Here is a 13,966-nt window from a genome sequence, read left to right as displayed (position 1 = left end):
GATTTGAGACGTCAAAGTAGATAAGGATTGACGTGCAAGACGGCGTTTTTTGGCAACATAGGAAATAATCAAATCCCTAGAGGCAGCTTTGAAAGTGTCCCAGATTAATTGAGCAGAAGGGTGAGGAGATTCATTTTCTGTAAAAAAAAAGCGTGGGGCAAAGTCAAGGAAGGCAGATGTAAATTGTGTGTCTAGAAGAAGGGAATTATTAAATCTCCAGCGACAAGTACCTTTAACAGCAGGGAGTAAATCAAGACCTAAGGAAACAGGGGCATGGTCAGAGATAAGAATAGAACCGATGTCTGAGTGAGTGATGTGTTGTGTCAAGGCTTTGGAAATAAAGAGATAGTCAATTCGGGATTGGGAGGAGTGTCCGGGAGAGAAAAAGGTGTATTCTCGTTAAGTAGGGTGGCAAAGTCTCCAGGAATCGACAAGGGAACGTTGTGATATAGGGCCCGATGTAGGTTGGTCGGTAACGGCCGAAAATCGGTATTTTCGGCCGTTACCGACCGGTATTTGAGCTTTGGTATGTAGGGACACATATTTTACAGAATCGGTAAATTTACCGATCGGTAAATTTACCGATTCTGTAAAATACCGAATCGGTATTTCTACCGATTAGGTAAATTTGGTATGTAGGTGGGACTCGTCTGAGTCCCACAAGCCTTACCGATTCGGTATTTTAGCATCAAATTCAATTTGATGTTAAAATACCGATTCAGGTGTGCATGCACATGTGTGCATGCACACCTGTGCCATATGACAGGCAGACCTGCCCTTAGGGCAGGTATGCCTGCCACATGGCCCCCGAACCTTTTTTGGGGGTGCTAGAGGGTGTCAAAGTGACACCCCCTGCACCCTTGTCAAAATCTGTATTTACCGATTCGGTAAATACCGACCGGTAATGCCCCATTCATTCCTATGGGCTTCAAAGCCCATAGGAATGAATGGAGCATTACCGGTCGGTATTTACCGAATCGGTAAATACAGATATTTACCGATTCGGTAAATGGAACATCTGGATGTTCCTACATACCCCCCCTTCTTATTTACCGATTTTTAATTACCGAATCGGTAAAATTCGGTAATTAAAAATCGGTAAATAAGTCCCACCTACATCGGGCCCATGGTGTTTTTAAACTGGGAATGGGCCTGGGATGGGGAAAAACGGGTTGTGGACTTTCTATCTAGAAAAGGATCCATAATCATGTTGCAATCCCCACCGAGAATAAAATAATCATCAGAGTGCTGCATGGAGGAGGAAAGTATTTGAGGCCAAAATAACTTGTCGTGTATAGTGGGGGCATAAACATTGAAAATAGTTAGAGGAATCTTGTTGACCAATAATGAAACAATTACCCATCTTCCTTCAGTATCCGCATCCTGAGCAATAAGTTGAATAGAAAGACGTTTATGACACAGAACTGCAACCCCATTACACTTACCCGAACCAGGGGAGGCAAAGACATGGCCTACCCAATTACGATGTAACTTAGAAACCTCAATTTCCTTAATATGAATTTCTTGAAGTAAAACTATATCTGCTTTCAAATGAGCCAAATGGGAAAGAACACATTGTCTCTTAATAGGAGACCCCAAACCTCTAACATTCCATGAAACTACATTAATTGACATCTAAAATGTTTAGAAAATAGCAAAGAGCATGAGAACAATGCAACAATAACATGAATAGTGGCAAAAATGTAACAAAAACAAGTAGAAACAATACACCAAAATAGGAATAAATGAAGAGAGAAAAAGAGGGAGAGGAGTGGAGGTAGAAGCAGAAGAAAAAGGTAGGAGATAACTGCGAAATAGGAAAGTGAAGAGCAAAAAATGAAAAAAAAAAGGCGGGAAGAGAAAGAAGAAAGAGAAGAAAAAGAGAAAGCGAGGAAGAAAAGCAGGGAGAGAAGAGAACGCAGCTGAGGAAGACAGAAATAGAGTAGTACTCAATAAAATGTAATGTAACCAAAGACATACCACAAGAAAACGAAAAGAACAGGGGTGGTGGAGCCACATGAGGGAAATGGAACGCCGAACAGGAAACTCCAAAAACAGGACCGTGAGGAGAAGAACAACTCTCAGGAGGGAACAAAGAAGGTACGAAATGTTGAGGGACCACAAAACCGCTACCTACGAAGGAAATGGGGAAAAAGAAGAAGTCAGAAAATACAACGTACTAAAAACGCATTAGACACGTATTAAACATCAAATAACATAAACGCCACAAAAATGGTGGGACGAGCTACCACATAATATGAGCAAAGAAATAAAAACAAGAACGAAACACAACAGATTCATCAAGGAAGAAGCAATGGTCCATTAAGGTGGAGGAACGTCCATAGAATTGCCACTGCAACTGTCCAAGAATCGCTGGAGTAAAGCAGGGTCTTCATACGTGGTCGTCTTGTTATTGTAAGTCACTTTGAAGAGGCATGGGTGGAAGAGACCATAGCGGGCATTCAAACTACGCAGAGCAGGCCTCATCTCTAAGAATCTTTTTCGACGATCTGCCATTGCCTTGGCGTAGTTGTGGGCAAAAAAGAGGTTAGAACCATTCCAGTTAAGTTTACCACGTTGTTTAGCTGCATGAAGGACTTTGAGCAGTTCAGTGTACTCCAAAAAATAGAGGATAACACCTCTAGGCTTTGAGGAAGACGAAGCGGAGTGAGAGGGTGGACCAAGATGGTGAGCACATTGAATATTCAGTAGTGGAGTGTCAGGGAGACCCAGAAGAGGTGGTAGGAAAGATTGAAAAAAGGATATCGGATTTGAGCCTTCAAGATTTTCTGCCAGGCCGTAGATACGCAAATTATTGCGTCTATTTCGATTCTCCAATTGCTCAATCTGCTATTTAATATAAGATATCTCTTTAGACATGAGGGAGACTTGATTTGTGAGACCCTGAACTAAGTCCACACGACCTTCCAATTCTCCAATTCTCTGCTCAGTGAGCGACCAGGAAGATTCCAGATTTTGCAAGCGGGTATTAGTTTCTTCCATGTGAGGCTTAAGAGCCCGAATCTCCTCAAGAATGAGCTCCATATAAATTGTGGAAGACGAGTTAGTAGGAGATGGCGGGTTCGCTTTCACTCGTTTGCCAGAAGGGGCTGCTGATGTCGAGGGCACTTTAGCAGTTTGTTTGGAGCTGGAGCGGGAACTAGAAGCTGAAGGAGAGGGTTTAGATGTATTGGAGTCAGTAACATCCCCGTCCATAGGTTCTTGTAAAACACTGAACGGATTGAAGTCATCTAAGCCAGCTTGTTTAGACTGAGGGGAGTTACCACGATTGCTTCGAGACGACGCCATGAAGAGACGTAAAAACGGAAGTCCTTCAGGGAAATTGTGAGGAGTCTCGAAAGAATGAAGTGATAAAGGAGAAATGGAAAGTCAGTCAGCAGAGAGCAATATAAATAAATAAAGTTGAGAGACCAGCGAGTTGAGGAAGGTCACAAATAAACAGCAATTGAGAATGGAGTGAACATTACAAAAAAGGCAGGTGGTCCTGAGACGAATACTCATGTCGCAGAGACAGAGCGATAAGCAGCGGGAACGCCGAAAAACAAAATGGCGGCCGCGAGTTTACGCTGAGGAGCAGCAGCAAAGCGAAGAAAAAACAGTCACAAGGCTCACCATGAGTGCTGTTTTTCGCTGCATTAGAAGCAGCCCTGGTTCCGACGCACAAAAAGGAACAAATTCAGGTCCCGACTAAAGAAATAAGTCCTGGGGCCGATCCAAACCCTCACGTCGCGGCGGAGCTCCCAAGAACCGCGGCCATCTCCAAAGGCATCGAAGCCACGCCCCCAACAAAGATTAATATTAACATATAGAAAATATCTTTGGTGAATAAGGATCTATCAATATTACATAGATAAACAAAATCAAGATTATCATTTATCAAGAAAAGGTCCCCAAATATAATCAAAGTTTTGTAAATTATCGTTCAACTTATAGATCTTTTTTTCAAACTTAGCCACATCAAACATGTCTTCCAGCCAGGAGTGAAACGTCGGGGTGACATCTGTCTTCCTGCAGCGTAATATATTGATTTTTAGGGAGGCTTCCTGGTTCAGCAACAGGGCAGGTCCTGCACCCGAATATCCACAACGTACACCCCCATGCGTAGAGATTGAGCAGCACCAATTCAGTGGATCTGATTTATGCACTGAAGTAGTGGATATTATTCTTGTGGTTAAGCATCCTTCTACCAAGTCTGTTCACGCCAGTCGTTGGTTGAACTTTGTGTGTTGGTGCAGAGATCAACAAGTTGACAATCTGGAAGTCAAACTGTCAGATGTTTTTGCTATTTGTTCTATCTCTGGCCCAACAGGGCTTTGCAATGGCCACTGTTAAAGGTTATTTCTCAGTACTTTTGACGTTTTTTACGTTTGTCTGATCAATCTTTGCTAGTCAAGTCAGCAGTTGTTTTTTGAAGGGTCTCACATATATGGTTACCTCGGTACCCTTCATTATGCTTCAGTGGAGCCCTAATTTTCCCCTGACATTCTTAATAGGTCACCCGTCGAGCCGCTATACAGCTATTCTCGGAGATTATTAATCACCAGGGGCTGTACTACGTAAGGTGCCCCGGGGCGCAACGGGTGTTTGTGCTCGCTTTGCGCGCCTCTGGGGCACTTTGGTGTTATAGTAGGGGGTGCAGAGGCTTGTGCGTCCCCTTCTATAATACCGATAGCGCTGGTGCCCTTAAAGCGCCAGCCTTACCTGCGGAGGGGTTTCCCTCATTTGCATAGGGTCGTGCCCTATGCAAATGCGGGAGTTCCTTTGACTCTGCACCCGTGCCACATTACAGACGCGGGCGCAGAGTCAAAGAAGTCCTCAGGAGGCGCATTTACAATGCGCCATTTAAAAGGTGGTGCACTTTTAGTGCACCCCATGAGAGCAGCCCTCTGCAGGGGGTGTAGGGGGTCCAATGGACCCCCCAGACATCCCTTTGCAGGCGGGTGCAGTCACTGACTGCACCTGCCTACAAGGGGATCTCTAAACCCCTCTGAAAGTGAAGGTGGGTGCTGCCTGCACTGTGAAAACACAGAGCGGCTGCTCCATGTGTTTTAACATGAATGCGCTGCCCCCAGGGCAGCACATTCACCACAATGGGGCGCATTGGCATTGTTTGCGCCTGGCTCACCTTTTCAAAGGTGCGCCGGGAGCAAAAAATGCCAATCCGTAATACGGTCCCAGGACAGCATTTCTCATGCAGTTACCTCTGTGGGCTTTGTTGATGAGCTGCTTGTGCTGTCAGTGCAACCTTCATACACCACCTTTTTCCTGGGTAAATTGGTGCAGCAAATTTGCGCTACCTTTCTGTCATCCTTTTATGATGCACATCCCATCAATCTCCCTCCATTTTCCCAATCCCTCTAAGGAAGAGGAGTTACTTAACCAACTGGATCCTAGAAGAGCTTTTAGGTCGTACATTCAGTTCATGAAAGAGCACTGTGTGGATGACCAGCTTTTTATTGCCTTTGCCAGTGGCAGTCAGAGAAAGGTGGTCCAAAAATAAGCCTTGTCCAGATGGATTGACCTGTGCAAAAAGACATGCTATTCCTTGACCATAAAGGAGCCTGCAGTTCGCCTTCATACCCATTCCTCCAGAGGAAAGCCCCCAACAGATTAGTAGTAGTTTTCATCATAATCCAGGTTAGATGACCCCAAGATAATTCCTCTATCTTCTTTAATGTATAGGAGGTATGGCTTAGTGGCAGTGGGGTAATGTTTCATGGTCACCAGAGATTTACCAAAAATGCGCCTGTTGCATGTGTGGGATGTATAATAATTCGCACTCCTCACTATTTAACTGTTGCCTTGTGCACTTACAAATGTCACGCCACCCTTTCCCTTCAAATATTTTATTTGAAGTAGTCCTTTCACATCATCACAATCTTCTTGCTCACATAGACCCCAAGACATTGAAGTTAGCATATTGGTTCTGTAAGTCGTAAAGTATAGGTAGTTGAATCAATCTCGGCAAAGGCCAGAAAGCGGACAACAAACACATATTACACAAACAACTTGAACAATTTTGCTCATTAGCAGTCACTAAACGTATACTGCAATATTTATGATGCTTGACTGACCTGAGTTGTCAACCTCTGTCTCCATTAGGGTGACATTCGTGAGACATATACAAAATCAGGAGTACGCTTACATTTTTAGAAGTGCTGTCAAGAAAGCTTTACTAGCTCTAACTAGGGTTGCAGCACCAAATTGGATGCTTAAACATAGTGTTCAGTGCGTATGAAAGGTATTTATTTATTCTATTCATTTTCTTCATAGAGTGCACCCGGACGTCATCAATATAAAGTTGTTTGTGTTGAAATAGTTTAAAAACAGAACAGGGATTACATCAAGATCTTGGGGGTGGGGGGCCGGGGGGGGGGGTTAGGTTGCCAAATTACCATTCTATGCATCTATCTGTGAGCATAGTAAGCAGATACAAGAGTCCATGGGAAGTTAGAGAAGTTTCATTAGAAGGGAATCCTGCTGATTCCTGGCAGCTGGAATGAAGTGGGATCAATTTTTGATCAAAAGGGACAAGAATGGTTCATTATCCAACAATTGTAAACTGGTGTAGGAGCATGCATCATTTCTTCTTTGTGTGTAAATTCATTTTTGGAGTTAGTATGATTATTTCCTGAATAGGTGAGCCTTCATTTGTTTCATGAAAATGACGAGTGGGGTAGGAGTTCTGAAATTAGGGGTCAGAGAGCTCCAGCCAAAGAGGTCGCATATGAAAAGGACTCGTCTTGCGCTGTTGTGATTGCGAATTTGGGAGATTCGAGTAGGATGTTTTGTGACTACGATCCATTTAGCTGTTGATGATGGTAAGAAGAGCTGCAAGCCACTATTGTGCTTGAATCTGCGACCCAGAGGCTTCTAATGACTGTTTCCTTCTTAATTGATGCCACAGTGGGTACTTTTCAGATACTTTTCAATAGATGGTCCTTTTCTGGAGGTACATAAGGATAGGGTAGTTCTGTCAAAGCATCCACAGTCTTTGCATACGGTATTTCTCAATGTCATTTTAACTAATATATTAACGGGACAACGTTCTGTAAAGACTCACCGCTGGCATATTAACTGTCAGTGCAAATAAGTACTGTAATGACAGATCCAAACAGTTTAGGAAAAGCAAACAATAATATTTGGCCTTTTTAATGGCATTTCCTTAAAGCATGAGTGCAAAGTGGGTATGTGGTACGTGGCCATTGCTATAAGCAAGCAAAAAAACATTTGACGTTCATGCTTTAACATATTTGGAGGATTTCTGTAGGCTGCTAAATTAAGTTATTCCCACATTTTCACACAACACTATTTTAGGGGTATTGAATCTATATAAGAACTATTTGTGTGACATAGAATATTCACAGATGGGTGTGATATCCCTCCAACCTCATATGTTTATATTTTAGACACTGCTGATAAATCTGTAACGGATTTATGTTGCTAAAGGAAAATATTCCTTATGTCTAAGAGCTGATTTTATGTTTTCTAGTCTGATAAAGGTTCACATGCAACCAAATCTACTTCCCTTTGAGGTCATAGGGCAGCACACTGGATTACACACATCACTTAGCACAGCAACAGACAGGTATCCAGCAAAAAGCACAACAGTCTGAAGATGGTGTTGATGTGAGTACCAATGGCCGCTTCTGAACGATGGCAGGGTGAGATATTCAAGACAAGTCCAAGGTCATCACCCACTGTTAACGTTTGAGAAACACAATAGGCAGTTTCAGACCCAGCCACTTGATGGAGGGATTTTAGTTCTGGACCTAAATAAATTCTAAGCTGCAAAACTACTGTTAAACGTAAGCAGTGTTTTTCTTCAATGGTTTGTAACCTTTCACATGTTTGAATAAGGTAGCAAAAGAAGCAATCATGTGAAGCTATGATAGATTCCAGATAAACTACCTGAACTATGGTTTATGTGGATTCCTTCCTGTTTTTGTAACACAGACCCAGCCTTTACTAGATTTCACTAATTGAATATGAGCTACAGAACAACTGAACCTGGTAAAGCCCTAAGTTCGCTTTGGTATGTCCTTGTCTGATTCCCAAAATTGTACATTTATCGTGCTTCTTTGTACAACTGTCCTTTCACCTGCCTTCTTTTCTCTATTAGGGACCACAGCCTTGACCAGAATAAACAGCAAAGTTGCACACTTACAGCTGGAGCTGCACCCCCTAGTCGCAGCTTCTGCACACTTACCGATGGAGCTGCACACCCTAGTCGCAGCTGCTGCACACTTACAGATGGAGCTGCACACCCTAGCGGTAGCCTGAGTGACTCTTCCAGTGGCGACTCCAGCTCCAGTCAGCATCGGCGGCGTCATCGGGGACCCTCACCCTCCCGCGTTCGCTTCGAGGATGAGTCTGCACGGGATGCTGAGGCCCGTTACCAGGAGAGGCTGCAGCAGCGTCAAAAGCGGGTCCTAGACTCTGTCATCCTCTCTCTTGGACAAAGCCCATTGGTGTCAAAGCCAGACCTTTCAGATTATATCAAGGGTGAAGGACTCCATAGAGGAGACAGACTAAGTAAGGCCTGCAAGCGTCAGAATTGTGTGCAGGCCATGGGACACAGAGGGTGTGTGGTAGTGCAAAAGACGTCATCTGATGCTTCCCCCATCACAGTAACTGCCACAGCGAAGTGCACATCTTGTGGCTCTTCCATCGACAACTCAGTCAATACGTCATCCAGCTCAGGGCTCACCTTAACAGGAAACAAACCCATAGAGAACTGTGCAAAAGAGGAACACTTGGTCTCCAGCACTAATGTGGGGGAACACAAGCCACTCCACCTGGAACCTGCAGCACAACCCTCAAGTTCTTGTGGAGCTCCACTCTGGATACTCCCATCCCGGCAGCGAATACACACCGAGAGGATCCGCGAAACTTACATTGGAGAAGCCTCTTACATTGATGATGCAGACTCTGCCCTGGACACTACTGACACATCTGACAGTGGCCGTACGGATAGTGAAGAGGCTGGTGCAATCAGAAGCCGGCCCATGAGACGGTGGGGCAGGGTGGATGGCCCTACTAATAGGTGTGCATTACTTAGTAGCCCACTTGTTGCCTTAGAGGTAGACAAACAGCCATCTAAGGTTTGTGGTGCCAACAGAGGTCGAGATGGAGAACCTGCTGCAAGCGGTGAGAAGGCAATTGCAGCGGATGTAAAAATTGTTAATAAAGAAAGAACTGGCACCCTCAGTGAGCCTTGTTTAGCAACAAAGTGGGTTGTGGGTATAGTGGGTAGGCGGGAGGTTGAACCCGCTGAGAATGTTTCTTCTCAAGTTCCCACTTCAAGTGACCAAGAACACCAAAGGCTTGAAGAGGGGATCATTTGTACTATGATCTCAGGTGAAGAACCAGCATTATTACCATCAAAGTCCACTGCTGACTCCTGGGACACAAAAGAGCTGATGGAGAACTGCATGCTACCTGGCAAGGTCCACAGCGCCCGAATGAGAACAGTATCTCAGAATATACAGAATCCGTTGAGTCCATATTGCAAAACGAAGGCCCACATACCAGTTCCCCCGACAGGGAAAGTCCCTTCTTCTGTGTCCTCCCGAAAGGCTGTACCTGGAGGCAGCTACAAACTAGAAAACCACAAAAGTGGGCCAACAGACCCTGGCCTGAAGGAATCTGAATTCCCTCTAACTCCGCAGTGTCTCTCTGAGCCGATTTCGAAAGGGAAAAATAGGCGAACAGCCACCAATTTGTTAACGTTAGAAGCGCAGATGAGCTGCCTTCATCCTGCTATGAACAAGATTGAGACTGTGGAGTATGTACATGATGTCTCTACATCGCTGTCTAAAAGGGAAAGTAGCATGCCTAACCCCTGCATTTCTGATTGTCTCAATACTATGCAGAATGTTTCTGGTAATGCATTAGAAGAACAAAAACACAAGCACTTCTCTGCCTCTAAATGTGGAGGGCCACGATTAATTCAACCTGATGTTAAATCACTGAATGAGGAGCAAAAGCATAGACAAACCACTCTGGCATCTGTACGTGAGAGGTCGTCATACCTTCAGCCCAACTGTATTCCAGTATTAAAGGGACAAAGGACTCTGCACCGAATATCTGGAGAAGAAGGTGGTGACCAAAAGAACAATCAACCAGATTATGGGCCAGCAAATCATAAGAAAAATGTTCTGCAGTCTGCATCTACGTCTGAAGGGCAGAGACATGTGAGCAGGAACCCCAGATCCACAAAATCTCAAAAGACCAAGCTTGGAGCCCTTTCCACCAACAACTGCAACAACACTAGGATTGAGCACTACCAGCAGAATGAACCTCAGAAACGGCACAGCAGCCTGGAGCACCAGGTGGTTCAGAGAAATTCAATCACAGAAGCCAAGGTGGGCATAACCAGTGATACCATCTCAGGACAGTACCAGCGAGAGGAGATGGTGCAAGAGAAAGACAACTGGACAGTCAGCATGCCAGTAGAACTCGGTGTTGAAGGAGGTAAGTAATATGATGCTGTGTTTTGTTTTGCAGAGACTTATTCATAAAATGCTGAATACTTTCTATACAGGCTTTCAACATTTACCAGCTGCACATATAAGTTCTCCTAGAGCACATTGTAGCAAGTGACAACACATGCTTATGTATTGTGCAGTTACATGTGACGAGTGACCTGTGTGTTATTGGAACATTATTGCATGATTGGGCACTACATCTATTAGCCTGATGGCTTTGCTTAGGTTGGAGAGGAGGACACAGTGAGGCTCTGGCCCTTGTATTCATTAGACATACCCTCAAATGTTATGTCTCCTAGGGATTGGCCTTAAACCTGCTACTTAAGAACAGTTAACACCAGCTCCTTGTTTACATCTCCTAAGCCTTCAGGCCCAGAACTGCCTTCACAGCACAATAAGCTACCTGGAAAAATAAATTAAAACTATTTGTTCTGCCTAGAGGTTTGTCTTCCAAATTTGGTCTCCACTATGATACATGGTGACATTGGGACCTTTTCCATAATCAAGGTTCCCATCCATAACAATGCCACAGTGGCCCAGAGCAGCTCTGAAAACCCTAGCACTGTCGGTGTACCATTTCAACATATTGATAGCAGGAGCTATTGATCAAAGTTTGCCCTCGTTCCTTAAAGGCCCATCTGCTCTAAATGCCCTGCACTGATGAAACCTATTCGGTGAAGTGGACAGTAGGCAACCCTGGGCAACAAGCTTGCAACATTTACAGAAATTAACACTACTGCCGCCAGTGGAATTTGATCTGCCTCAAGCTCAGTGTACCTACTTTTGATGTTTTAAATATACTCACTTTCTTTGGTTTTTCATTCTTTAAGATATTATAGTTCTGAAATCAAGCCTTCCCTTTCGCCTCAAGCTGCTGATTGACGAGTTTGCTGCTGGTACTAACCACATGCACCCTGAAGAGTACACTGTGACATTTAAGTGTTCGGATTATAAACTCTCTCCCAGTTAATGGAGGCTGTTCACATCTACTATCATGTCACATCTACCTGGGAGGTACTCGAATCCAAACCCTAGGAGACAAAAGTTTGATCTATTACAGTGCATTTCACTAGATCTTTAGGGAACAAGTAAGGTCTGTGGTTGGCCCACCACTTCAGGAGCTCCAATGATACCTTTTCAATGGCTATTAACCTTCCAGAGGCTGATTTTAACTTGAAATCCCCTATACAGCTATATAAGTGCACAGATCTGTTTGAAAACCGTGGCAAGTATTCCACATATGCCAGGAAATGTCTACAATCCCTAAAATGGAAGAAATTCAGAATGGGATGCAATTTTTGGATGATTGCATCTTTTGAAGTTCTCACAAGCTCTTTTCTTCTATATCCTCCCTGAAATCATTGTTCATAGAGTTGGCTGGAAAATGAGTGGGACCCTTTTAAAGTGTGTTCATTTAGGGTTTTTCTTTACAGGGCTTCGTCCTTCCAATGCAGGCACTCTCAACTCTACCAGCATTACTCTCTCGCTGATGACAGGCTCCACAGAATCCAACCACCCTGTGGAATTGATCAGTCCGAGGAGGCCTGAGGATGGAACAGAACAGACTGAAGTAGCTACAGAATGGAACTCTCAATTGTGAGTCTTAACACTTAAGATGTGAGATGCATATTTCTTTATCATGTAGCAGTTCCGTATATGTAAAAGAACAGTTGTGAACCCACTTTGTTTGCCATTTAAAAAAGTATCTTTAGTGCTGTAGAACATCTGACCTACAATTCCACTGCCCAAAAAAAGGAAAGCGTACGAAACATGTATATCCCATTACGCTGCATGCTGTATACAAGTACATTATGCGGATTCATTGATGAGTTGCTGATCTGGTAATAGGCCTGAAAAAAGTGTCTTCTCTTGTCCTTTTCTAAATTGCCCGTAAGAGGGCTTCCTGTATGAAAAGAATTGTTTCCTTGTGGACACACTAGGCTCACTTTAAAGCCCTATTTAGACTGGTCTAGTAATAGAATAGCACTAGGCTATCATACTTGTAGTGGTTCATGAGCCAAAGCAGGACTTGTTGAAGCACGCGTTTCAAATTAAATCAGGGTGATCTTGAGACACCACGTAACTTAAAGCTCCTTGAAGACAAAACATTTCTCAGTCTATTTAACAGACACTGCCACTAGGTCAGATGAAACAAGCAGATACATTTTTCATTGCATAAGCTTACATTTAATTTAAAGCAATCTAATTGTAAATGGTTACTTATGAGCTGCAGTGGGAAACCCACCATTAATTACATTTATCATTCGATTCAAGGTGCACCTTGTACTTTTGAGTGTCTAAAGTTTGCCTCTGGCTTTAAAAAGGCCGGGTGGGGGTGCAGAGAATTTTGCTGAGATACTGTTTCTTGCTAGGAGCCCTGTATATGACATCTTCTTTTTAATTTCTGTAAGCAAGCACTAGCTCTTGTCTAACACCAGAGCATCTTCAGTGTCCTCTGTCCCCTGAAGAGTCCTAGCATTATTCATTCCTTTGAGCCATGAGGCAAGAATACCCCGTTTCTCCAGGGTTAATCACCACCTCTCCCGGGATTGAGAGGTTTGGGTGTGAGACTGACGTAGAACCCTTCCCTGTTTAGTAGCTTGTCACTGCTCAGCCCTAGTTTCTCATCTCATGCTCCAACTTCACTCTGAAGCAGGACATTAGCTTTTTGTGCTCCTCCTTCTTTTCGTGAACGTGACTCGTTCGCCGTCCCACCCTCGTGTTGCCACAACGCTGTCCAGGCTGCTGGCTCCTCACTGCATGCAGTGGCGGGATCACCCAGTGGTCCATGCTTCTGCCTGCCCTACGGAGATCGCAGTTTTCCAGCTCTCGATGTATGGCTGAGTGGACAACACAAAACATGCTTTTATGCCACATCGGTTCCTGTTGGTGAATATTGAAGGCTTTCCATCTCATAGCCCTAGTAGCAGCCTTGGTATCAGCTACGCGATGCCTGCTGTTTTTCCCACAAAGGGTTAAAGGAATGAGGGCTTTATTAGATTATTGCAGTAAATCAATAAGCTTGGCCGCAGCTGATCCTCGCAAGGGGGGCCATATCCCTAGTCCTGCCTTGCCCTTGGGGAGCCGGGGGGACAGGCGGTGTAGGGTTTTTGCCCTCCTCACCCAATTTTTTGTGGACCAGTTCTTAAATCTCTGCGTATGGTATGCCCGTGATGCCTATCAGGCTCTGTTAAGGACAACGCTAACACTAAATGATAACAAGCATTTGCCAGGCAATAGGTCTCCCATTTACAAAACTCTCGTAAATGCAAGAACTATTGCATTGCAAATGCTTGTTTGTAAAAGCGCATATGCCTTGCTTTCACTTTAATGTTGGCCGCGCCCCTTTCCTTAGACGAGCCGTGTCTAAAGAAAGGGGCAAGCCGCCATTAAAGTGAAAGCGCGGTATGGGGTGGTTTAAAAAAAAAAAGCATTTATTTGTCAAGTTGAAAAAT

General features: G+C 44.1%; 1 protein-coding gene across 1 annotated transcript in view; it reads left to right on the top strand.

Annotated features, from left to right (window-relative positions):
- Positions 1–13,966, top strand: part of KIAA1614 (KIAA1614 ortholog) — a 377,026-nt gene that overhangs the window by 277,205 nt on the left and 85,855 nt on the right. Inside the window, exons 5-6 of the mRNA XM_078643502.1 lie at positions 8,144–10,497; positions 11,945–12,107. Coding sequence (XP_078499628.1) covers positions 8,144–10,497; positions 11,945–12,107 — 2,517 coding nt within the window. The remainder of the gene's footprint in view (positions 1–8,143; positions 10,498–11,944; positions 12,108–13,966) is intronic.

This window comes from Lissotriton helveticus, chromosome 1_1 (genome assembly GCF_964261635.1).
Source record: "Lissotriton helveticus chromosome 1_1, aLisHel1.1, whole genome shotgun sequence".
In the NCBI taxonomy this organism is placed as follows: domain Eukaryota; kingdom Metazoa; phylum Chordata; class Amphibia; order Caudata; family Salamandridae; genus Lissotriton; species Lissotriton helveticus.
This window is presented reverse-complemented; position numbering and strand designations above follow the sequence as displayed.